At 38.5% G+C, this 26,168-nt stretch overlaps 1 protein-coding gene across 8 annotated transcripts in view; it reads left to right on the forward strand.

Moving 5' to 3' along the window:
* TCF12 (transcription factor 12) overlaps positions 1 to 26,168 on the forward strand; it is a 173,860-nt gene that overhangs the window by 75,515 nt on the left and 72,177 nt on the right. For all 8 annotated transcript variants that reach the window (XM_037395904.1, XM_037395902.1, XM_037395906.1 and 5 more), the window contains exon 7: positions 25,052 to 25,116. In XM_037395904.1, coding sequence (XP_037251801.1) covers positions 25,052 to 25,116 — 65 coding nt within the window. The remainder of the gene's footprint in view (positions 1 to 25,051; positions 25,117 to 26,168) is intronic.

A 26,168-nucleotide genomic window follows, 5' to 3' on the forward strand; every position in this document is an offset into this window, starting at 1 on the left:
CACAAATGTCTTGATCTCCAGGTACTGGCTTTAGCTGGCTCTGTCGTGCTTGGTGGACACTGCAGTACGAAGGAGGCAAGCTTCCCTGTTGATCATGTTCCTCCGAGTTTCTGTTTTGGGTGCCTCCCCCTCTTCCCTCAGCATAGATACAGTTTGGTCTCATAATAGAGACATAGTGCAAATGCCAGTAAACCAGTGTGAAATAAAACACCAAATTGAAAGGCAGTGATTCATCAGGAGAAAATGTTACCCAGGCCCTAGTAATTTTTTTCATTTTTTAACCTGTGCTTTTAAGCGTCATTATTCCCCTGATAATCAACCTCAACACTGCTATTGAACTGAATACTATGTTTTTAAAATTGGCACTGCCCTTCTATCTGATCTCTGCTATTTTCTTGGTGATACATTTATGTTGCTTTCTTCTTTGTTAATGCAACACAAATAGTGTGTCATTGGTCCAGTTCATTTCCTTCAAAAATTGCTAAAAAATCAGAGGTAGAAAATAATGTAAACTTTAATTTCCACTAGAACTGGCAAGAGGATTATCTGTCCTCAAATCTATAGAGTATAATTTTACTGTAGTTTTACTGGGCGGTTAAACTTGTATTTTTGTCCCTTGAATGCACCCATCTGGATCAGTCCACTGTTCCACCTGAGCACTTCCATCAGGCTCACACTCATCTGCACCCTGGGATTTTTCCTGTCTTTACCTGGCTTGTCTGTCTTCCTTGGTCTGTTGACTTTTTTTTTTTTGGACTGTTTTAAGAAAGGCCGTTTTTTCTGGGTTTGTGCAGATGTGTTGCTCTTTGTAGGTATATTTTCTTCTAATTTCCTTTGACTTAAAGGTAAAGAAAATAAGTTTTGCATCTGATTACACTCTGTTGTTGCTTATAGCATGGTACTTAGTTGGCTGTAACACATGACCGTTGAAATTTGGAGCGTATCATTCTTCGCATTAGCTCTGGGGTTTTGTGGTTCTTTCTCTGTGCACCTGTTACTGGCCAGTGCTATTAGTGGGATACCATGGTAGAGGCGTCTTTATTCCAGTGTGGGTCTTTTTGCTTGTTTGTGAGACATTTGTACATTCAAAACTCCTATCTTCTAAGTGGCCTTTAAGTGCAGATCCTGACCAGGGGTGCTGTAGGGCACAGTATTGTCCTGCACAGGACAGATTACTCTGCACTCTATTTGGAAGATCAAACCTGTTTGTTCTGCTATTGCGGTGGAGGTGTAGCAATGCATTCTCTAATTCTCTGTTAGAAGAGCTAGAAGTTATGGTGAATAGACAAGAGGATAATTAAAGCCATTATGGGAAAATATGTTTTAAAGTGGGAAAAATAATCATTTATTGATGGCCAACTTCTAAATAAGCCTGCAAGGCTATGGCTTGCTTACGTTGGAGGAAGGATTATGAGCCAGATGTTAAAACATCCTTTGTTTAGACTCTGAAGGAGTGAGGTTGGAATGCAAAATTAGTAAAATCTTGCCTGTTTCTATGTTAGGCCAAAAGCATAGGTTCAGACAAGCTGAAGGGGGACTTCATAGTTTTCCACTACAAGACGCAAATTCATATACGCAATTTTTTAGTAGCCAGTATTCTGTTATTTAAAACATGAACTTTTTTTACTGAAGCTTCTAAGATGTGCATGGATGCTTTTCAGAACGCTTGATCCCTTATAGCATGTACCATGCTGCTCCAGGCAAGAATCTTTAGATGTCACAGTCATCTTGCCACACATGATGAATCACTTTGCCTAAAGATTTTCTGCCCACAAAGCCTCTGGGGTGGCTCTGTCTCCCTAAGGATGTTCTGTTCGACTAGCCATCTGAGCTTACTCTGCTGTGACCAGTTCAGAAAGTACTAAATCCAAACTTTTTCACAGTTTATTTCTGCTTGTAAATAACAGAAGGGGTCATACCATATACATACATATGCAGAGAATGCTGCTGATCAGAATCAGAAATAAGGCACAAAAAGAACTAATTGGGCTTTAAAAGGACAGTATCACTTTAAATGTGTTTTGTTTTGAGTGGTTTTTTTATTTAATTTTTTACAAGAGGCATGTCAGGTGCTTGTAAATGCAGAATAGCAGAATACAGTGTTTTCCTGCGTCTTTTTCCTTCTTTTTTTTTTTTTTTTTTAACTGCTAATAAAACAATGTGTGTAATGAGTGTCATAGTTTTCCTGATTGTCTCTCTTTGGGTACATACTTTGGTTGTATTGGCCTGTAAGACAGGATAGTGGCAGCTGGTAATAAAACCTGAAGTGTCAAGGTATCTGGTCAACTGCCTCCTTTCAGTGGTCCTTAAATTTGCTATGGGGAGCCTTGAGGACCTCCCTAAGAAGAACATATTTTAAAATATCTTAAGTTTTTAGGATTGAATACAATTCTGCTTTTTAAATGGTTTAAAATTTGTAGCAGGTAAACTTGAATTCATATCCAGTTGTTCAGTTTTCAAATTCAGTTGTCTAAAATGATATGCATTGGCCATTTTGTTGTGGCAAGATGCATCTTCCCCACTTTTGCAAATTCATAGAAGTGTATGTCAACAATAAGACATAGAAGTGCCAAACCAGCAAGTACATTTTATTCCTCACTTTCTTTTGTTGTTGTTTCCCCCCCCCACCTTAATTACTTCCATCTTTACCCTTCCTGCCTTTCTGCTTTTGACTGCCTTTGTGATAACGTGTGTTCCTGTGTTCTCCCCTTCCTATCTGTAGTCTGCTCAAGGTCTGCTGTCGTAAGGAGGCGGCATGGCCCTTCGCTTTCTCTACTCCCCCCTCCACTGAGAAAACCCACCTGTTCTTCCCAAGCAGACTTTTGCAGTGATTTAAAAAGGGGGTGGCAATGTCACTGTGAATTGCTGGGTGGCCCTAGTTCATCTTTTGCATTTGTACAGAGAGCCATGTTTTCTGATGTGCTGCCTTTCTCCTCCCTGTCCCTTTTCAAGTATTTGCTCACATCAGTATCGTGTGGATTGCTGCTCCTCTATCTTCTGTTTTGGAAGACAAAGCTGAATAATTTTTTTTCCACAGATTTCCCTTTTTTTCCCTTAAGGATATTGCTTTTCTTTTTTTTTTTTTTTCAAGAGTAACTATCCCATCTTGCAGATAATATTTTGATTATCAAGAACAGCCTTTAAATATAAAATAGCTCTAAGCAATGTAGGCATTTTCTCTGTTGTAACTTTAAAATCCTTCTTTTTGTTGAGAATGTAAGTTATCAACTCCTTAGGAACCAACTCAGTACCTACTGTAAAAACAAAACCCAGAACAGTCCTCATTCCTTTTAAAAAAAAAATTAAAAAAAAAACCAAACCGCAACTCTGCCTCAGTGGAATTCCAGCTCCTCTTTGCAATGAGACTTTTACTGATAGAAGAAAAATTCTTGGTCCTTTTCCTGATTATTTTTTTTCATTAAAAATCTTGGGTTTGTTAGCTTTTTTTTACATATACAATTTTGACAGCTACTGGAAATTTTGAAATATATTCAGTCTGTGTCATGTTGAAAAAAATGTATGGGAACGAAAGTTTTATTTAATACCTGAAAGTCTAGCGAGATTAGTTATAAAAATACTTATTTGGAAGACAAAGCCAGTTATGCCTGCCCAAGTTCTAATATTTCTTTTTTATAATGAATCCAGCTGTGAAGCCTGAATGGAAGTCAGACAGCTTGATGCTAACAGCTGATTGTAAGGAATCCAGTTAGGCAAAACGTAAATTGAATAGTTCTTGTTGACTCTGGATAAAGCTGAGTAACGTCAGTATAGATGATTAGATAAAAGGGACCAGTCAGGCAGTAGCTTGTATCTGAACTTTAAAGCATTCAATTTAGCTGGGTTTGTACGTTTCTGTAGTAGTTAAAGAACATTCTTAGTAGCGTTAGAGATTTTCTTTGGATTTGAATGCATTTACTAAAGGAAGTATATCCCTAATTTTAGTTACGTTTTCAGTTTGCAGTTTTATTTGTTGAATTCTGTAAAGTTTTTTTAACATTGAGCAAATGCATGTCCTTTGCTTGTTAGGGTAACATTGACTGTCTCATTTAACCATTTTTACTCAAGAATCACAAAACCCTTTCAGCCTTGGCTATCAACTGTCCTAAGTTCCCACACATTTTTACCTCTGTTTATTGTAAACACTAATTTTGCTGTATTTGTGAACTTGTGAGTGCTTCTTGCAGAAATCCATTTCAGGTTAACCTTGTAATGAGTTACCATTGCGTTGACATGATGAGTTGGGTTTTTTTTGTCACTGTTTTGTTCGTTAACTTCTAGATCCCTCCTTCCAAACAGTGGTGCTTGTCTTAATTTTTAGTGAATGAATAAATCAATGCTACTTCTTACAAGATAAATTTCACTAATTTATGCACTATATACTTGTGAATTACATATAATGTTTTACTGATGACTTTGCTTCTATATATTTTAGGGGTAAGAATTGTTGTATAAGCAAATTTTCACTGGCATTCTTTCTGAAGGACATCTCAGGACTTATGTATCATTTTGTTTATGAATTAAAATTCATGTTACTGTTGTCACGACTCCTTCACTGACTTGAACAAACTGATTAAAATATCTTACTGTTGATGCCCTTATAGCCTATATAATTTATGTAACAATTGGATCCCTGATGCCTGTGCCGTGCACTTCTTAAAAATTGTTTTCAGAAGTTCACTAAAAGTTCTCTGGTGCAGTTCATGCAGTCTTTGTAGACCCCCCCTTGCTCACAAGCAGTGCCACCTCTTGCCATCTTGGAGTACCCTTTCTTTTGATTTTTTTTTCTCTGATAAATCTTAACCTTTTGTGCTCTAGTTTCCATGCGTTGAGCTGAACACTCGCTTTCTATGTCTTAGCTTTTTGAGTATAATTACACTCTGAGGAAGCAACCCCCCACTCCTTTCCCACCTCAGTCAATGGGAAGAGATACTCAGTTTTGTCTGAGGACCAGAAGAGGTTTGGTGTGGGGCGTGCCTCCCACCAGAGACACGTGTGTCCTTGGCTTCACTCAGGTAGCATTTAGCACAGGGAGGGCAGGTGAGATGCTCAGACCGGCCTGGACACTTGTGCTAACCGCCCTCTTGTTCTTCTTGCTTGATGCTTCCAGGTCAGGCTGAGCTTTACTGAGGCCTTTTCAATTGGGATGAGATTCTCAAACTCCTCCCAGACCTTTCCATTGTGAATGTTGCCAGCTGTTAGTTTTTTGCCTCTTAAGAGATGTCATGTCTGTAGCCTAGCTATCAGCTTGCCCTGTGTTGCATGTGGAGTGTGACTGATATTAGTACTTAATTCATTATATGACACTTTCCATTTCTTTTCAAGGGCTTTCAAAATAAAAGCTGAATTTAATCTAAAAAAGTGATCTTATTAAAGAAGATACTCAGATTTTAACAGTGTAGGTTCCCCAGATGATACAGTAATTAGCATTCTGTAAGTGCCCAGAATAGAACTGTTCGTCAAGCCTTTAATTTAATGATTTATTGATTAATGATTTCTGTATTCTAGTGAGGGAGAACACTTCCTCATCTGCTGCTGGTCAACATAATTCTGCCAAAGGATGTGAATATTCCTGTGATACTATGTTTGTTCTTTAACCCTTTTGTGCTCCTCAATCTGATATCACCAAGTCTGCCACCTTTTATCATGTGGAGTTTTTGGATTACTGACTCTGATTTGACCCTGTGAAAAGGTGAATCATACCAAGACTCTAAACTGAGAGCAAAAGGCAAATGCTTTTGTACATTTTTCTGAGATCTTTGAGATAAGCCAGGGAGGAAGCCAAAGGAGATAAAAGGGCCTGCAGCAGTACAAATTGCCAAATTATCTAGATTTTAAGTATTAAAAAATGTGCTTTCTGCTTGTGACATTGTTTCCCCCGCCTTGTGTTAATGAAGTAAACTATGCTGTAATCTCTTGGTGTAGCCTCCCAGATAGGAAAGGAGGAATTGCCATTGACCTAAAGCAACATGTAGTGCTATAGAGTGCAACCTAACAACTATACCCCTTATTATGCCTACTATAATTATTTCTCCAAGGACTTCTCAGCAATTTGTTTATTATACTCCTAAGTCATCAACAAAAAATATAAATTAAGATTTGTAGTTGGCCTGTTTTGCAAACTGTAGTCAAAAGCAGCTAGTGCTCTGATTCAAGTCTTGGTGTGCTGTGATTATATCATGTTGCATAGATAATTTTTATCTGCTAGTTTTAAAACTCATCTGTGATACTTGCATTAAAAGAAATATAATATCACTGAGAGCATTGTGAGTGCGCAGATAATTTAGAAATAGTTTTAACTTTGTTTTTTCATTATGGGTGGGCGTCCTGTTTGTTTCAGAATTGTCTAACACACCACCAGGTACAGAAACAGGCTCTTACATTGATTTTTTTTTTTTTTCCGATCCTGCTTTGTCCTTTATCTCTGCTTGCTTGCTATTGTTCAAGGGTTGCTTTGTAAAAGGTGCGAGCATTGTGCACGGTTTATTTTGGCAAAATGAATAATGTTGCCGTGGATCTGGGTCTGAGCCCACTAGCCTTCCTCAGGCAGAAGTTCTTAGCTTCAGGTTGTTTCCTTCTTGCGGGCTCTGCTCAGATTGCAGTGTGGAGCCGGTGGTTCAGCTCTACCCGGCACTCTATTAATATGCACAACATGACCGGTTTCAGGGGAAGGTTATTAGAATGCTGGTTTGTATCCTCCAGTGAATGAAATGATGTGTGATTATGAAGTCATCAGGCATGGACCAGTAAGGCTCGAGAGAGCCTCCCCCCCAGGTCCTGGGGGTGCCATTGATTGGTGACCATGTGTTTGTGCCCGATAGACTGTGAAATGGTGTGTTGCTACACGGCTGTGTTGCACCTGCGCCCCACCGAGGTGATTGATTGGTTTGGTCATGTGGAATGTTCCCATCTGGTCTGCAGTAATGTGTTTTTTTTTTTGTTGTTGGGTTGGGGGTTTTTTCTCCTTTTTTTTTTTTTTTTTTTTTCTCCTTCCTTCCTCTTCTCTCTCATTTCCCCTTCATCTGCGAGTGGCAAGCTCTGGCTGGGTTGCTAGAGCAGGCAGTTGCAAAAGGCAATGTGAGCCTTTGCCTTCAGGACAAAGTGGGGCTGCTGCAAGTGCAGCAAGCGCTGTTTTTATTTCTGCTAGAGGATCAGATGGTTTGTGGTGTGCTCGTGAGCAGTTTTGGGACATATATAATTTTTTCAAAAAAACCCCAACCGAAACAACCTGGGGGAGGGACGAGATACAACCACCAAACCCCAAAACCTGTGTGTTACTCTGCAGATTTCTTCCTGTCTTTACAAAAGTGCTCCGCTATTGTAATTAGATTACCCAAGTAGCAATGCATGTGGAAGATCTTATTTAACCTCAGAAAAGTAGTAGTTTATTTATTGAAAACTACTGATGTTGCACTTTAAATGCCAAGAAATTATTTTAGTTCCTTTAAAAAAATTTCTATAGTTACATTGGGCGGTCTTGTTTGATATTTCTTAATCTTACTCCTTTTTCATAATTGATCTATTCATTCCACTTAATGACTAATTACATATCAGAGCACATCATCAGCAGCATTCATCATTGTAGAATGTAATAATCAATGACATTTCAACAAAGGAAAAAATAAATATGCAAATAAGGACTCATTAACATTTGCATGAGCTGTTTGAATAATCACGTTGCTGACAAGGCTGTAATTAACAGAAATTGATGCTGAGTTCAGTATTTGATAGTGTGTTTTCTCAGCGTTTTATTGTTGTCACTGCGGGGGCTGGAATGAAGTTCTGCTCTACTTGTACCTTGACTTAGGCTTGATGTGATGGGTTGTGCCAGGTAGCAGAGGCTTCTGGGAGCCCTTAATTCATCTGTGACCTACACTTAATGCATAGAAAGATATTTTACTTAAATAACCATATTGTTAATGAAGGACTGTTAAATCCCTGGTAATTATACAACAACTGAAGACAAACCTTCTCTCCAAAGTCAGGAAAGCTGAAATTATTCAACCTCTTTTTTTTTTTTTTTTTAATTGAGAATCTTTTACATGAGTCAGGCACTTTGAAACTATAGGATTTCTTATTTGCATTGAAAATGAAGTAATGATGTAGGGGGGGTTGGATTTTTTTTTTGTTTTGTTTCTTGTTAATCTGAAACAGTGTATCAGTGTCAGGAGGCTTGAGCTTTATTGTAATTGAAAATCAGTTGCTAAGGAAAATTGTGTAATTATGAAATGTACAGTCTCTGTCTCCCTTTCTCCCTTTTTATTATTGCAACTTTACTCCCTCTCCTCCCCTACACCCCCCCCCCCCTTCCTCTTTTTGTCATGGATATCAACTGAAATGCGCAAAACACAATAAAGCTGTTTATGTCAGTTTTTTTGGATGACTGTAAGTGCTGATTATAACAAGTTTAAGGAATTTCCTTTGTTGAGTGTGTACCCACGCCATATGGCTCAACATGGAACATTAACTTGACAGGGATAATGGATTGTGGTATATGGAGACAATTTTGCCTGCAGCTTCACTATAACTCATTCTGGTTGGGGATCACAAGTTTATAATATAGGATGCAGCAAACATCCAGATGGATTTACTTTACATAAAAAGAGTTGCATTTCTTTTTATTTCCTGCCTGTAATTGGGGGGAAAAAAAAAAAGACTTTTAAAATAAGAATTAAAAAGTAGTAAACAAAGAATGGGTCTTATTCAGGGAAGGAAAATCTCAGTGAAACTGTGTATATATGTGGCTGAACTGTTTTGGATGCACTGAAACACAGGTGAAGTGGTGTTACTTATACACATGTATACATACAAGATTTTTCAGATATATTATTTCAAGTGGCTTCACTTTTCAAAATATTTCAGTAGAGCTCCAGTTCTAGAAATACATAATTTTCTGGGCTAGTGAAGAAAGCTATTTGAAACAAATCTCAGATTTTTACTTAATGATTTTTTTAATCATAAGCAAAATGACCACTTAATTAGCATTCTGGTGCTTTGGTAATGCTCTGATGGTACCCAGGAAAAAAATAATCCTTATAAGCTTTTTCGTAATATAAGGAAGTAAAATACTGCTAAGAGTTTAATTTGTTTACTTCAGTGGTTGCCTGATATAACGGGAAGTATCCAAAGGTCTTAGAGTGTAATGAAAGTCGGTATAAATCTAATGTGTCCTAGTGAATGATCTGCATGCCCAAAGTAAGTCCTAATTTTACAAAAACTTCTAGATCTAAGAGACTTTAAGCACACATAATCCCATTAAGCACGTATGTAGCTGTTTGAAGGATCAGGGCCATAAATCCATATTTCGGATTTCAAATAGAACTACATGAGGTGGCTTCAGCATTCCTGTGCACTTGTGATTTGAGTTATACTGCAAATAAAACTGGGTGCTTTGCAACTTGAAAAACAGACATCTTTTAGATACCAGTTTCGAGATTCTTCTAAAACATTACTTTTTTGAGACTCTGGAAACCTTGACCTTCCTTATTCAAAATAGCTGCTGTAACTTTTTTTTTGTCCCTCTTTGAACCACTATCACACGGATGTGAATTTGTTAATTTTTTTAATTAGCTTTTGAGGTAAGTACCTGAGCAGATGGAGAAGACATGGTTCATGGTTGGGGAAGAGGAATACTGGTTGTGATTATAATAGATACTGTTTGTGTGTCCAGTCTCCCTCCCCCATTGCTGACTTCATAGGTTGACATCCCAATTTAGCATCTGTAATCATTATCCAAAGTTTCAGAAAGTAAACAGCTAGCAAGAATCTGCTTTTGAGAAGGGAGCAATAAAAAGGATCACTAACAATTGGCCTACGAAGAATCTGTGTTATCTTAAGATACAGGATTTCTTTCAGGTTTTTGTGCTGCAAATTATACTTTTAAAAGCTTCTCTAGGTTCATTCATCTTCCCCCTGCATACCAGGCTGTGTATGTGATAATCACAGCCAGGTGGGAATTTGCAGTGGACTTACAGGGACGTTGCTGCTTGTGTTCTTACTATGAAGTCCCTTATTTGCTACTGCCGCTGCAGTTGCAAAAAGACAGTCTCAGGAAAACACATGATATATCTTTAATATTTTTAATGAAACTTGCTCTGTAGTTGAAGGTAGAGGAAGAACAACATCATATCTAGTATGCCGGTCAGCTGGTTGGTCTCTTAATTTATTGTCCAGTGTTTGGAAACACTAGCATAGGGAAATGGGCAACAGTGTTGCAATAAAGTTGAAGAACTTAAATCTGTAGATAACAAAATTCTTTCCAGGAGCTGTAAGGGGAGCTGACTATTTCTGCCAGCGTCTGGACTTCGTGTCTCTTATTTGGCTTCAGAAGGAAAAGTAATAGTCAAAACCTCAGCAAACACTTAATAAAACTGAAATTTTGAAGATAACATTTGTGTCCTGTATCAGCATTTACTGACCCACCAAAGAACTTATGCAGGACTGTATTTGCAAAATAACGTGAATGTTCTTCCTAGGTTACAGTGATGACTACCTGCAACATAGATTACACTCCAGTTAATAATATTCTGGGGATGTGTAACTGCTGTGTTGGCAGTGAGAAAGCTTCTGTGTGTGTGGGGGGGTGGGGGTGGGGGGGTGGGTTATTTCTGCTCCTGGAAAAGCTACAAAAGCAGGCTTCACTTTTCTGATCTTGTAATCTGCAGTGGTCTACGGGGAGCACACTGATGATCCAGTCTTGTTAATGACTTAGTGTAAGGACGTTATAAAAGTCCAGTCGGTTGTCAGTAGAAAGGTTATCAGTAGAAATTTATTAAGAGTAATGCTTGAAAGCGAGTTCCACTGGCCTCTGACAGTAAGCTGCTGTAACGGTCTTTGATCCCGAAGGGGTCTGCTGAATCTCAAGTTGAAGTCACTGGTGTTGGTATAAAAAGCAAGAATTTCTTAATTTTTGTTTTGCTAATGATTTATTAATAAATACTGCTGCAGTCTTTGTATTCATGTTTTTCTTTGAGCTGTAGATAAAGTAACTTGGCTGGAAAGGCAGCCTTGTTCCGTTTTGGTATAAAAGCAATTGCTTGAGGTTGTATTTCCCATCTGATTATTTTTGTAATGATGTAGGCATTTCTTACAGTGCCCTAGATAGGTCTGAGCGCTGTGCCCGTGGGTAGCTCCATCTCCGGCGTGGTTCGAGTCCAGGGAACCAGGAGGGGGCGCTCTCAGCATAGCAGCAGCTGGGCGGGGGGAGCGGCGCCGCGCTGCGGGCAGGGGGGGCTGAGCACCCCCAGGGCCTGAGAATGTGCCACCGACACCAACAGCGTTCCCAGCTCTTCTCGGAAAGCTATTTTCATTATATTTAAGGAGTTAAATATGGATGGATGTCTCCTTGTCCTTAGCACGTGCATGCTGTGAGCCAGGACAGAAATGGATTTCAGTCTCTAACTTCAAGAAATGAGTTTCTAGCTTCAAATAGCACTGCAAGTTGTAAATTGATCATTGACACATTACATTGTCCATATTTTCAGAAATTTTGACTGAATTTCTTAAAAACTACACTGAGTAGACTGAGAGGATGCATCCATCTTTGTCAGATTTCTCTTTAATCTGTCTGCAGTCCACCAGTGTTCTCCTAAGTGTATAGCTGAAATCACAGGAGTAGTCCCTGCTGAATTTAGTTCATTTGTATACTTGTAAGTACATATGCGCTTAGTTGCTTTGCTGAATTGGTGCCTAAAAATGCTTCTAATATATGCAGAGTATTGTTTAGGTCCCATTTTCAACTTGGCTTTTAGTCAGACTGATGTGATTAAGTCGAGGTGTGTGCAGCAGCGGTGCGCTGACCCGTGTGAGAAGGTGAGTGACCAGGTACTTAACCTGAATCTCAAACAGATGAAAAGCTAGTTAATATGAGGCAGGATTAACTTGTTAGCAAACAGGAGTCTTGCATCTTCCCCTAAAGTAGAAGGCTGTATATTATGATATCTTTTACTCTAGAGGTGTTCTCTTTAATGCTCCTTTTGGGGAGAGAAGGATCTCTGAAAGCAGGGTGGTTTTCCTTGTCTCTGAATTGCCATGTGACTTTCTCCATTTCCCAGTTTTAAAACAGTCCCTGCAATATTTTTTTTTTAACAACTCACTTGAAGCCAGTGAGTTGGAATTGTAACAGGGAGCAAAGTTTGAATTTGTTTTGCCAAAAAATTCTTCATAACTGTGGGGGCAAATGCTACTGTTCCCAAAGTCTTTTTTCTGGTTATGTACTTTGTTTCAGCAATTTGGGCGACTTTGCCTTAGTATCATTGCTTGCAGAATTGAATAACTTATCATTTCAAGACAGAGCACCAGCAGGGTTTGAAATGTGTGAGTTTGGCAAGAAAGGGCTTGTCTGTAAAACAATGAAATTGCGTTGGGGAAATACAGTGCCTCTGTTCAGCTGAGGCGGGCTGAGGTACACTGCGAGCTGTTGTGAGCTGCAGCTGCATTTACCATCAAACACTGAGTTGGTGCCGATGAATGTTTTGTTTTTAGTGTCATGGAAACTGCGAGCCAAAGAATGGATATTCTGTTCATCTGGGAAAATAGCAGTTCACTGCATAAAACATCAGTTGCTTCCAAAGCAGTTCTTAAAATAGACTTTGCGAATATAACCCTAAAAGTGCAACAGTTTAAATCACCTCAGTACTACTTTGTTTTTCTATTAGGATATACATGTGAATTAAATTAACATAGAAGTAGTGAGAGTTTAAAGATACAACTGTAGCTTGGAACTCCTACAATGAGTTGTTCTTTTACTTTACCATTTTTAATCTAGAAATGGAGAGGTCCAGACGTTTTAGTAGTAGTTTTAATCCTTTTTATTACCTTTCTTCAAATGTTTTGCTCAAAGCAGAATAGTTTTTGTCACCACTTGGTACCATTTACTGTTTCATGCAGCATAGCAAAAATCGGGAAACTCACTGCAGAGACCAGGTATCCAAGAGAGTGCTCTCACCGGCAGAGAAGGAAATGTGATGTGGAATAAATAGTGTGTGTGTGGTTTTAAATGCATGATCATTTTTTTCAGAGCCAGTGTGTAAAGAATAATTAATTAAGGGAGTTAATTCAGCTGAATTGGAAAGCTTAAATTTGTCTTGCTTCAATTTTGAGGTTGCATTTAAAAAAGAAAAGTATGAGATCTGATTTAAAGAGGGGGGCAGAAGTTGTTTGACCTGAATGATAGCAAGTTGGAGGGAAAATTGCCAGCTGCAGGGTTTCAGAATCCATGATTCTGGAATGGATGCGATACCAATGAAAAGAAGGGCTGCATCGTTGTGAGGCCTTCTTCAATGTCCAGCAAAAGCAGTGGGAATCTTCCTGTTGACCATATTGCTCTTAGGCTTAGTTTTGGTTGGTTACGTTTTGTCTGTTTCTGGTGTGGAGGTGTTTTGGGGCTTTTTTGTTTGTTTTTTAATTGGGGGATCTAAAATTGGATGCGATATTTTAGCTATGGTGTAATGAGTGCTGAGTCGAGGTGGATAATCTCTCCCCTCCACCTGCTGTCTTGCGTGCAGCTTACTTTTGGGGACCATCGGTCCTTCTCAGCAGCCTTGGCCCCAGCCTGCCCCACCGCAAGGGGTTGGTCTGCCCCACGTGTAGGGCTTTACATGTGTTATGGGTGAATTTTATGAGGTTCCTGTTGGCCCAGTCCTCTAGGTTGCCTGCATTCCTCTGAAAGGTGGCCTTGCCTTCAAGTGTACTGAACTGCATCTCCTAAATTGGGGTCTTCTGCAACTTTTTAAGGGTGTGCTCTGCCTTCTGCTCCAGGCTACTGATAAAGACATTAGGCAGGACAGGTTCCGTGTGCACTGTGTAGTGGGTAATGACAAAATTACAGATGCAAGGAGGTTGATAAAAACATAAATTTAGGTTGAAAAGCAACTGCATGAGAAGTAAAACAGGTGCTTGAGATGCCGAGACTTAGATGAGTAACTCCAGGGAGAGCAGGATCAAGAAAAGCCTTTTTATAAGTGTTTACAACTGTTTAATATCAAGGAGTAATGTGTAGTTGAGAGCTTACGTCAGAGATAAATGCTAGATGTGAAATGGGAAAGTGTCTTCGAAATTAATCCTAGTTTGTGTATAAAAGGCTTTTGCAATAATAAGCAAGCTCTGTGGTTCCTATTCTGTGGCGCAGGGAACTGAAGTACAAGTAGGTAAAATTGATGAAAAGATAGAAAGCCATACGGTTTTTACTTTCACTCTTTAATACCATTCAGGCTTAGAAGGAAGATTTTCACGTTGCAACGCTTTCAGGTACCATAACCACATGTTCCTAACCCCGAGGCAGACATTTGGGCTTTCCTGCTCAATGCCTGGGGGGATGCCCAGTGGGGTTTGCAAAGGCCACTGGCACCCCTTGCAGAGCAGCTGAGGCTGGCCAGCAGGAAAGTAGGATAATGGTGGACCACAGAAAAGCATCCATAGCCACCACCCTCCTCCCTGCGATAAGTCTAGTTAAAGACCAGGAGGCTGTAGGGCCTTGTCTCAATCCTGCAGGCATCTTTTTGCACTTGACTGAATAAAAAAGGCAGCTTGCATCCTTAGATGCAGTTCAGAGCGCTCCAGATCAGTGACCTGTCTTCAGTTGTTTGAGTCTGCCAACAAGCTCTGAATTTCCAGTAACGCATTTAGATTGTCAAGCTGATGATTTAAAAAAAAAAAAAAAGAAAAAAAAAAAGACAAAACCCCCTAAATCTAGGGGCAAGATTTGAGTTGTGTTGATGTCACTGAAAAATATTTAGTGATCATTCTCTGTTTACAGCTGCATTTTAAAATCTTGTCTGGTGCCTGGCTTTTGCTTCCTTAATGCATTATTGTTTTAAAAGAGTGATTAGATTATTCCTCTAAATTATTCTTTTAAAAGTAATCCAGGTTTTTTGTCAAAATATATTAAGACACATACCTTAGAAAAATTGGGTACATTGATAGTGTACTCTGCCACCTTACAGTGTAAAAAGACACCTTTGCCACGAATTCAAGTTGACTAGCATTATTGTTAACTTACCTAATCCTTTATTAATAAAATCCTTTTTTGGTGATTTCATTATTTATGATTTGCTATCAGAGGAATAAATTATTTGTGTAATCCGATTTGTTTATTGTATATATTGTACAAAATGAACTTTCTTCCAGACATTTTGCATTTCCTGCAGATTCTAAAAACTAAGTAAAAAACAGTGTTAATATTTGAGATAAATCTTTGGCTTATATATATTTTTAAAAAAAGTTTTTTAATTCTTCTCAAGTCAGGTTATCGAGACCTGCTGATACAAAAGTGCAGAATGTTAGCAATTGCTTTTACATCTTCCTTGCTGTTGAAGTAGAAAATATTTCATCATTCTTATTCATGTTATCATTTCTATAAAGTAATTGCCAGTATTGCCGCAAGTATTCCTTTTGTTCTTAACGTGCTGAGGGAAAGTGTTTTCCTTATCTGCTTTAGGTCATTTAAAGCAGCATGGTGATACCTCTGGAAAGCATGGGTAGCCAAGCAGAGAGGTAGTATTTATTGATATGTGAAGTTTTATTCTTTAGTTCATTGAACAGCACACCATTTTTCTTGGTGTTTTTAAATCCGAGACTCGTTCACCTTGAATACATCTGGACCTGGGATGGTATTGTTAATGTTTCTTCAGTCCTGTTCCCACGACTGTTGTGATCTCTTATGAAGGCGCTTTTTTTTTTATTCTTCTTCTTTCTTTTATCAAGAATGCCACTGGTGTCACCTCCCAAAATAAACAGCAAACACGTTTTCCTTTGCAACTGTGGTGGGTTGTTGTGGGGGGTTTTTTGGGGAAGTGGGGTGAGTGGATGGGGGTTGGTAGGGTTTTTTTGTTCATTTTTCAAATGTGACTTCAACAGCATTCATGCTTCAGGTGCCTTGACAGTAAGGTATCAGCATTTACACAGATGTATGGAGGCATGGGTTGCCTACAGATGGGGGGATGACTTAGATGTATGTTTTTGAGTGATTTTTTTCAGTAGACGGTTAAATGTTCATCCTCTGTGTAGCTCCAATACCAGTTTGCATTTCTGCAACACAGTGATGTTCTCTTGTGAAGTTCCCTTCAGTGTTTCAGGGCTTAGCAGGATTGCCTTCTATTGCTGGACGGTCTGAAATCCCTTACTGTAAATACTGGCTTTGTACTTAAAAAAGAGCACCTATTTTAAGCTCTTAGCATTTTTGATGCTTTGTATTAATTTAGACTGTCTAACTAATCTTTATAGGCTTTTTGTTTCACCTTCTTTTGGCTTGGCGTGCTTGCAGATAACACGTGTGAGTAGTTGGGAGCTTGCAGGCCCCACTCAGGAGATGCCTCCTTTCAGGCCCTGTCTTGCAGGGTTTCCCCTTCTGTTCTAACAGATAATTTGATTACTCCGTGGTTTCTGCAGAAATTGTTCTCTTGAAGCAGTAATACTGGGAAAACACTTAACGTGCTGTTTTGTTTTCTTCTGAAATCTGTTTTAGCACCTAATGGGTGTTTAAGGTTTGGGTTTCTTGGGTTTGGTTTTTCTTTATTTCTGGATTTTTGTGTGTGTGTGTGTTTTGCGTTTTGGTGGGTTGTTTTTCTTTTCTTTCTTCCCCCTGGCCCCAGTCTGACACCTACTGCTGGGCTGGAGACCACACTTTGGGAACGCCTGATTTAACTAACCCGTGTCTCTGTGCAGTAGGGGTGGCTGGATTGCCTGTGGAGGGTGAAGCTTGAGTAAGTTACACAAGACATCCACATCAGAACTGTCAAAACTTCTGTACAACAGAGTACTATTGGATGCATTTGCCAGTTGCCTTACAGAAGGTGGTTATAAATGCTTGCCCTGTCTGTACCTGTGTTTATCGGGGGAATGGACGAGGGGGGAAAGTTTCTTTGTTGACAAAGCTGGCTTTTCAGGTTTAATGAGAATTAATAGATCTTGGATGGTGAGAGGAACTGTAGATACCTACATAAATAACTATTTTTTCAATTCTTATATGATTATATATATATTTATGAAAAAAGTAATTCAGCAATTTGTAGCAAGTAGTGTCACCAAAATAATCTTTTAATGGGAAACAGATGTAGCGTTTTGTTGTAAAGTGTGAATTTTCTATTCACTTCCAATTATAAAATCCTCTTGACTTTAGACTTAAGAATGTACTTGATGTTCAAAGTCACTGATAGAAGCTGAGTAATTTTTGTCCTTAAAATATGGGACAAATTCCACACCAGGAGAGCAAGGGATGCTTTTTGCTTAGTTGTGAGTAGCAACTTTGTTACTTGCTTCAAAGTTTTGACTAAATCCCTTGAGGATGAGATAAGAAAGATGGCAAAGGCAGAAATATTTTAATAGACAAAGTGAAGACCCTGGAATACTCTAGAAATACATGGGGTGGATAGGTGAGGTGGGTGAATACATGGGATAAAATGCCTTCCTGTCACCCACGTGGAATGTGTGTATTCATATGCATACTCGGTTTGGTTATTGTCTTCTGGATATTGTATGTCCCTGATTTCCCTCATTTTTAGTATCTTTTTAGTGAGGTAATTTTAAGTGTGTTTCTCCTGCTGATGTTCTGTCTATGTATGGCACACATTAATGGGTTAATAGAGCAGTACCATTATTTATGGTAAGGTTAGCCTAGGGTAGACAGAGTAGTGAAGAACTGAAACTAAATACATTAAGCAGCTATTCAGGAATTATTTGGGTCACAGATACTTGCCCACATATGCCTGGGGGAGGAGGAGAAGAAAGTTCTTTTTTCGTTCAGGAGGTTTGTACTATCTCTTTTCCCCTTGCCTTCAGTTACTCATGTGCATCTTCCTGCCAGAGACTTTTTAGCCTTGCAAAGGTTTGATTTGTTATTTGGCACAGTATACGCCTGGTAAGTGGAGGGACAGGAATAGGACTGAGGAAGGAGTTTTCATGGATCAGCCACTGGTGGAATAGAAACGTTCTCAGTTTGACGTGAGCATATAAATTACAAGTTCATAGGGTCAATCCAAATATAATGCGGAATTCAGTCCACCCTTACCTCCTGCATATTTGAAGTACATAAGAGCATTAATAAATTATTTTTATAGTACAAGATCTGTGCAGTGCTCTGCAAACTGTCAAAATATTCCATCTTTCCTTAGAAGTACTTACAAATCAATGGGATGAAAGTGTCAAAGGCATGTGTTTGGGAAGCAGGTTCTTTAGTACCACTTCACACACTGACATTATTTCTTTTAAAAATATTGCATTAAAGAAGTTGTGAGAAATCCCTTGACTTCTGTGTTTAACATCTTAAGAAATGTACTCTGAGATTTATTGCCTGGTCAGTTCAGTCCGTAAAATTCTTACGGTGAAAGACATCTGCAAATGCCCACACAACTGTAAGTATAAAAGAACTTCTGAACTTTTCTAATCTTTGGGAAGCATAATAAAAAAAAATAATTTTTTTCCCCAGATAATCCAGTCCAAATGTCAACAAAAGCAATATTTTAGTATTTGCTGTCTAAAGCATTGTTCCTAAATTGCAGGAGTTAGAATGGGAAGTTAATTCCAGGTAATTGCAGCTTCAGAATTTACACATTTTGGATCATTTAGATATGAAAAACAGTTCTTGCACCACATAAGACAAGTAATAGGATTGGATAGTGGAAGTATAATGCTATCTTACAAATGACAGTTCTTGGTGTGGAGAATCCTAGGAGATTTCTGGCAGACCTGAGACTGGACAGTTAAACCCTATAAATCTCATTCAAAATCATAATCTTCTTGCAAATTATTAGAGTTGTTCTGTAGGATGATGGTCTTTCAAAATTTTGACCAAATTTTGAAGTAGGGGACCAAAGAAAGGAGTAGGGGGCAACTCTGTAATATTAAAACCAAGCTTTGCTAAACTTTTTCTTCTCCTGTTTGGGAAAATGGGCTTTAGAAGATGTGGGGAGGGGGAGGAAGGTGTTAAAATCTAAAATAATGTATTTTTTCCACTAGTCACAGTCTGAATGTATCATTACGTTATCCATTCTTTACAACTGACTAGGGCAATGTTCTTATGATTACCTGTATAGACTGCATTGCTGGTCATCGCTTGGGCATGGCATTCCTGGTTAAATAGGTTTGCTTCTTTTTTCTTCTATTTTGTTACTTTATTACAAAATTTTCTAGTAACGTGGTTTCATTAGGTATGAATTATTTATTAGTCTCAAGGTTCAAAATTTGTATTAGGAGTTTTCAGACAATTCCTATTATGTAGATTTGACTGCTTTATTAAAAGGTAAGACAGTGCGGATGAGTTTGCAAGACTTCAAGAGTTATTGATTGGGAAGCTGCTTGCAGTCAGAAGAGGACTGAGCGAAGATGGAGCGTATGATGAGATAAAGGCTAGGTTAGGAAAGTGATTACAACTGGGGACCTGCTAATCACCGACCTCTGTAGGGATCCTGTAGTTCATCACTAATCTCACTTGCACTTGGCATTTTCCTGCCTTGCTGCTTCATTGTTCATAGCAGAGTGAGTAATTTGGCTTGGGATGAACAGGAGGAGGGTGCTGCAAGTCCAGCAGCTGCACTTGTTGGCACTGGCTTCTTAAACATCCTCAGCGTAGCCAGCAGCGTGCTTGGCACACGTTAGCCGATAATACTTCAACAAATTGTTGTGGAGAGAATAGGAGGTCATTTGTTTTAAGCACTTTCTTCAAATGGTGTTGCTTCAGATCTCGGTTCAATTTCCGTGAGTTTTGCTCATAAGTATAATAAGGAAAAATGTGTGTATTTTATATTTATTCACAATATAGACGTGTGTGTGTGTATTATGTGCCTTTAAAACATTAGAGATAAGATTGTAGGTATTAGATATTACAGCTGTGACAGCCTCTATTAATGAGTAGGCCTATAGAGCAGTAGAAGAGGAAGAAATGATTCGTCCAATGCATTGGGAAATGTTTAGATATGTAGTAAAACTTCTGTGGCTGCATGTGTCAGTCTTGCCCCTAAGAAAGCAGCAGCACACCAAATTCTAGGAGCAGGGCTGTTTTTGTGTTTTAATCAAATGTAAATATTTTTTTTTTGCCATGCTGAATAATTGCTGAATGAGAATTCTTAACACCAACAAATTTTTTAAAAAAAAATAAAGAATGGACCTGTACTGGAGGCGGCAATGATGTTATTCTATATATTTTGTATGCTTGCTTTCTACTTTGTACTAAGTTGGAAAGTGATAATGAGTTGTAGAAAAATCTTTACTTTGAATATTTTTCTTGCATCATCTGTATGCACCTGTCAGTATAGCGTTTGCAGCTTGTTCCTTATTGTATTGGGTCTCCGCATATGAAAAATTATGTGAAAGTATTAATTGTGTGGGTAAAAAAGACATGTACTTTGTTGCTGGATACATTGTTACTGGATGTGGCAGAGGAGAAAGCGGTATGAAATGATTCTAGCCAAACCAAATTTAATAACTTTAACAGAAATGTGCAAAGGTATCAACAAGGTTCTGTTTTAAACTGACTTTTGGGCAGGCTCTCTGTTGTGACTGGTTAATAGTGTTATCAGTGATGAAACAGTGATTAGGAACTGTGAAAACGTGCTTCAAGATTCGCTGAAAGATGATTCTCTGTACAAGTAGGGCAGTCATACTTCATGTCTGACAAACAGAGCAGCTGCCAGCTGTGGTCACTATGGTATTCGTACTGGATGATAAACATGACTTCATTAAAAAAATGTGAGTGCTTTCTCTATTGCCAACCACATAAATCCTTAGCAGCGCACAGGAAGATCTTTAGTTTGTAAAGAGTTAATTCTGGGGGAGTCGAAGTGATTTTTTGCAGAGTTCTGTTCTCTCACCCTCTCATAAACCCGGCATTATGCAGAAGCAGTGGGAAAAGGCTGTTTTACTACTGGCAGGCATTTATAGCACACTCGCTGAAGTAGTCCTCGGCTGAGTTAATGTAGTGCTGTTTTCAGCTCGCTATCACTTTGCATCTTGCTGTTTCAGTTCATTCTGTGTTAAGAGTATTTAGGCTGCACAGCTGTTACACAGATAGATTTATTATGGAATACAATTCCTTGTGTGGTATTCAAAAGCTATATTAAGTTGTGAGCACATCACATTTAGGCAAGTGATTGCCAGAGAAAAATAATTATTTACTAAATACCTATTAATGTTTGAATTGGTACAGAATGTGTCGAGGTTTTAAGTTTATGAAGTTAGGGAATACTTGTGGTTTACGATGCTTAGTGGGATTTTCTTGGTTGGGTTTCTTTTAACTCCGTAGTCCTTGGGCTTCAAGCCTGTTAAGTAGTGATTAGATAATTGAAATTTTTGTTGATGAAAACACTTGAAACTTACTAAAATAAAATAAAAACCCCAAACTCATTCCAAGTTATTAAAAGACTCAAATGCCATGTGAATTTATCTGTGCAGATTTAAGATTTCTGTATATAACCAACTCAATTATTTTTAAATGTCCGTTGCTTTAGTTCACATCTGGTTGGAAGACAAAACCATGGGTTATAGAGCCACTGATACGTAACCTGGAGAAAAGTTCACCATGATGCTCCTTTGTAAGCAAGGCATGGATTTTGCTTCTAAAATGACAGCACATAACTTTTGAAACATGTCAGTTAGGAGGTATATGATAAAGGTGATCGAGGAGCTGGAGATTCACCAGAGCCTTGTGTAGGAAGCCCTGCTGCACAGCACGGGAAGTGTTGGGGTTGAGAAAACTGGCCAAAGTTGCTTTACTTCTCAGGAATACTTCATGAAAATAAAATGGGATCTGAAAAGGAAATAAATTTCTTTACCTTCCCAGCTGGTATGTCCGTGCACTGCCTTACAGCCATGTTTACACAAACCTGTGCAAATGAAACCATTCAGTGAGGATTTTGTCATTTAATAGTGTTTTTGCATACCACTCTCTTTCTTCCAGTTAATGTCGGGTACCATAGTGAGTTTCCTCATGTCTCCTTAATGCTTAGCACTAATGTTTCTGAATTTCCAGCTATAATAAAGGTACTATTGCCGTCTGTGCAGTGAGCACCGACTGAGACAAGACCCTCCTGAGAGAGGGTGGAGAGCATATGATCAGGCAGAGGGTATAACATACTCAACACCAAATCTTGTGGGATAAACCTGCAAGATATTTCAGGGCTGCCTTGGCTTTGTGTCACTGTATTTTTAAAGTTTGCATACTTATAAATACTGGTACTCCAGTAAGTTTGGTTTTCACAGTAACCTCCACATTTTTTAATACTCTTCTGTCAACCTGTAGAGAATCTGAATAATTAAGAAAGGTATTTGATAAGCTAAAACCTACCAAAGGCATTCTGCTTTGATATATTGGCTATGCGTTTGAAAGTCACTGGATGCCAGAGGCTGCCCATGCATTGATCAGACGTTGTGGATGGGACCTACCTGTTTGTTAATGTCGTCTTGCCAAACTTGACGTCACCCACCTTTCAAGTACTTGACTCAATTACTATATGAAGTAGCTGCTGAGTATTTTCTCTTTCTATTGATAAGGAAACACTACCTGTAACGTTTGCTTACAAGGCTTTAAATAGTGAGAGTAGCGTCATGCCTAGACGGGAGCAGCTGAAATGACAACAGGCAATTTGTAGTCAATACTCGTTCACTTTTCCATTGCACTGAGAGCAAAACCATCCTGTGATACTACCAGACAGTATGGTGCTGGGAAACCTTTGCGATGTAGTATCAGTGAAGCTTCAGGGGCTGTTGATGGAGTCCTTCCTCTTCTCTTCTGAGCAGTGCAACAGATGTGCTCTAGCGGTTTCCATACTCCTGCTATGCAAACGTGAAGATCATGCTGCTAGCACAGTGCTCCAGTCCTGCAAAAGGGGCAGCGGTGTGGTTCCACAGCAGAGAACCAGGAACAGGGCTCGCGTGTGGGCTCAACGTGTGTGTCTGTAGTGTATGCCGTTTGGTTTTTGTTGTTGTTTAAAAACATGTTCCTTTAACATTGTCATGTTATTGCAGGATTGAGAGTCGTATCTAAGTGCTTGCACTGGAAATGTGTTTGGGAGATTATCTCTACCAAAGGCACCATCTTGTACTTGATCCTAGGTTGTTTTCCAAACCCTTCCTTGAGAAGCTTAGCCATTTGAACACAGGTTAAATGTTAATTTGCTTCAGCTCTAATTCTTGATAAACACTTAGGTAGTAGCATCAGGCAGCCTTAACTCAATCATTTCTTAAAACCAAATTTAGTATAGATTGGGCTATTCTAGTCAGCTTTTTTCCTTTAGTGTGAGCCTGCCAAACTTTTTGAGTGATGACATTTAAATAAGATGATTTTATGCATTCTTATCTAACAATTTCTTGCTTGCTACAGAAACCGTAATTTAAATCATAATTTTTCTAGTCTCTGTAATTGACTCTTGTACAAATACTTGTTTTAAAGCCTGCCTGGAATACTGCATACTTCAGTCGAAGTTGTTTATCATGTGGTATAAGGTTCTCATTTTCTGGAAAGAAAATGCTGAGTCTGGTTTAATATGAACAGCATGATTCATCCTACTTCATACAATTTTGCATGCTAGGTACTTTATTTGCTTGGTGCCCAATTGTTGTTAGAGGCAAATTGCTTCAGCAGAAAAATGTTAACTTTTTTCCTCCCTTTTTTACAGCAGAGCTGCCATTTTCTGAGCAAACTATTGTTGACTGGACTACCTGTAGTTATCAGGATGATAATCTTGCAGCGGTGTTGGTGCAAGGATTCAGACTTCCTTTCTACTTACATAAAATGCACTTTTAAAATGAATAAACATACTTTAGTTTTTCCTCTTATGAAATGATGTTTAGGGTTTTTTGGTAATAGAGAAAATCAGGAAAAGCAAAGGAGGTCCTGTTCTAGAAGCGCAGTTGCGGTAGTGTAGAGCCATTAATCACTGAAATGGGAATGTGTAAGAAAGGCTATTTCTTCTTCTTATGACGACCGGATGACACATGCATTGTTTAGAAAAGGGAATGCCTACTTGGGGAAGGTGACATTCATTTTCAAATAGAAAGGTGTCATGGTTTATTAATGCCTGCTTTTGGATAAGGCTCTTGAGTGGTGTTACGGGGTGTTTCTTCATTCTAACTGTGCCCGTAACTAGGGCAGGCATGGGCACGTGGTGTTTTCTGTTACACATGTACTTGATGGCTGTCTGATTCTTGACATTGTTCAGCAGAGACTTCTATTTAAGATGATTTTTTTTTTTTTTAAAGCCTTGATTGATAAACTTCTGAGCCTTACTGGAGAACTTTCGCACTGAGTTTTAATATATTTAATATACAAATGTGCCAGCCTGGTGGCACAACCAACAAATGCAGCACCAATGTTTCTGGAATTGACAAATACATTGCTAATGTCTTGCGACCCCAGCTAGCGACATCAGAGGGCAGGCACCCTGCACGAGGCACTATACTCAGTATGTGCTACCCCCAGGCAAATCCTGCCTATGTGGCAAAAGAGTCTGTTTTGCTGCCTTGACCAGCTGTATTACTTGAGTTTTGTACCTGACTAGAATGTACATGAAACAAAAGGAATTTGAAGGATTTAAGGGATGAATGTCAAGAGCTGAATGATTCAGCCCTGGTTTAAGTTTGGTGTGGGTTTTCTTGTTCTGAATTGAAGTTTTTGTTCACTTTTCATGTGGTTTTGTTGGTTTTATTTTACTGCTTAGTGTATTCATCTCCCACGATGATACCAGCGATGTGTTAGTTTCAGGTAGGAAGGAGGAACTTCTAAAAGTGTCTCTATCTTTGCTCATTAATAATGGAAGTGAAGCTGGACCTTTTCCCTTTTCATTTAAACGTATTGATAGGGATGTTTTATAACAATAAACACATTGCAGTAGTTCTTTTTTGCTGATCAGTTATGTAAGGAATGGAATTAAGTATGTAATATGTTACAGTAGTGCTGTTTGTGTTAAACACTGGTGTATAAAAGCCTAGTTTCATTCATGCAACCTAATTTTTATGAATTTACTATGACGCTAACAGATTTTTCTGAATTGCATATATAAGGACAACTGATGCATATATCTAGTAGATTTTAAAAAGAACCTAATTTCAAATGTCTTTTCTTTTGTAGGAAAAACCTCAGATAGAGGTCCATTTCCATTGTATGGCAGAGATACGGGGTTACCGGGCTGTCAAGTAAGTATATTATGATTGAAAGCAAATGGAATAATCTGATTTAAAATCTAGTTTAAGTTACTTGAATGTGTCAGGCTACCAAACATAATAAACAAGAATGCATTCCACAATTTGCAGAGTAAATTTTCTGGGTTCTGTGTGGTCAAATTTCCTTGCACTTTCATACATCCATTTAGAGGAGGTACTTTTGCTGTGTGCAAGTGAAACTGGTTCTTTGGCTCATGAGCACGAAGCCTTGTGTTTTTAGTAAAAGGGGGATTGTTATTGGTCTGAACATATTGAGCAATGTGCTTTCAGTTGTGTGTATCGCATCTTTCCTACAGATGATAGTGAAATGAGTTTTTTTGCCCTTTGCAAGTTGTTCCTCTCTCCCAAGTCTGCAAACAGAATTGCAGTCCAGTACTGATTGTCCATCGGGATTAGTCTGTGATACTTGGATTTTTCACATACAATTTGTCAAAAAATATCAGTAATTGCTGAATACAGTTCATTAGTTAACTGTTACTCCTAGTGGAGATCATGTGCATTTTTTAAGGAAAACAGTGTTACTAGGCTTTCCATTTTTAGCAGGTTATCCAGTGTGATACATCATTATTTTGTATGTTTGAGGATGTGTTTTTTTGTAGTTGAGAAAACTTTCTTTTATATCTCTAAATCTTCATTTTAGAGTGAAGATTAAGCATACTATCTTGATCGTTGTTTAAAAGTCTGTTTTGAATGTGTAGAAAGTTTGAATGTTTGAAAAGTATAATTAGCATTTGATTACACTCAGTATTTGTTGACAAAGACTTTACATAACTAATATGTTTGGAATTCTAAAATTAGTTAAGCTTGTTTTCTGTAAAAGGAATCTTTATAAATTTCACTCTAAGTAGGCTATTTGCTTTGAATGGATATTTTCAGGAGCATCTTTGTTCTGAAGGATAAAACTTAGCATAAGGAGTTTGACATCTTGGTTTTGAGTCTCTTAGCTAGTAATTTGGGAAGTGTGAATGGGCAGCACCATGTGGCAATGCAGTCCTAGCATCGCTTCCCCTATTAAGAAAGGATCA

This window comes from Falco rusticolus, chromosome 7 (assembly GCF_015220075.1).
Source record: "Falco rusticolus isolate bFalRus1 chromosome 7, bFalRus1.pri, whole genome shotgun sequence".
Lineage (NCBI taxonomy): Eukaryota > Metazoa > Chordata > Aves > Falconiformes > Falconidae > Falco > Falco rusticolus.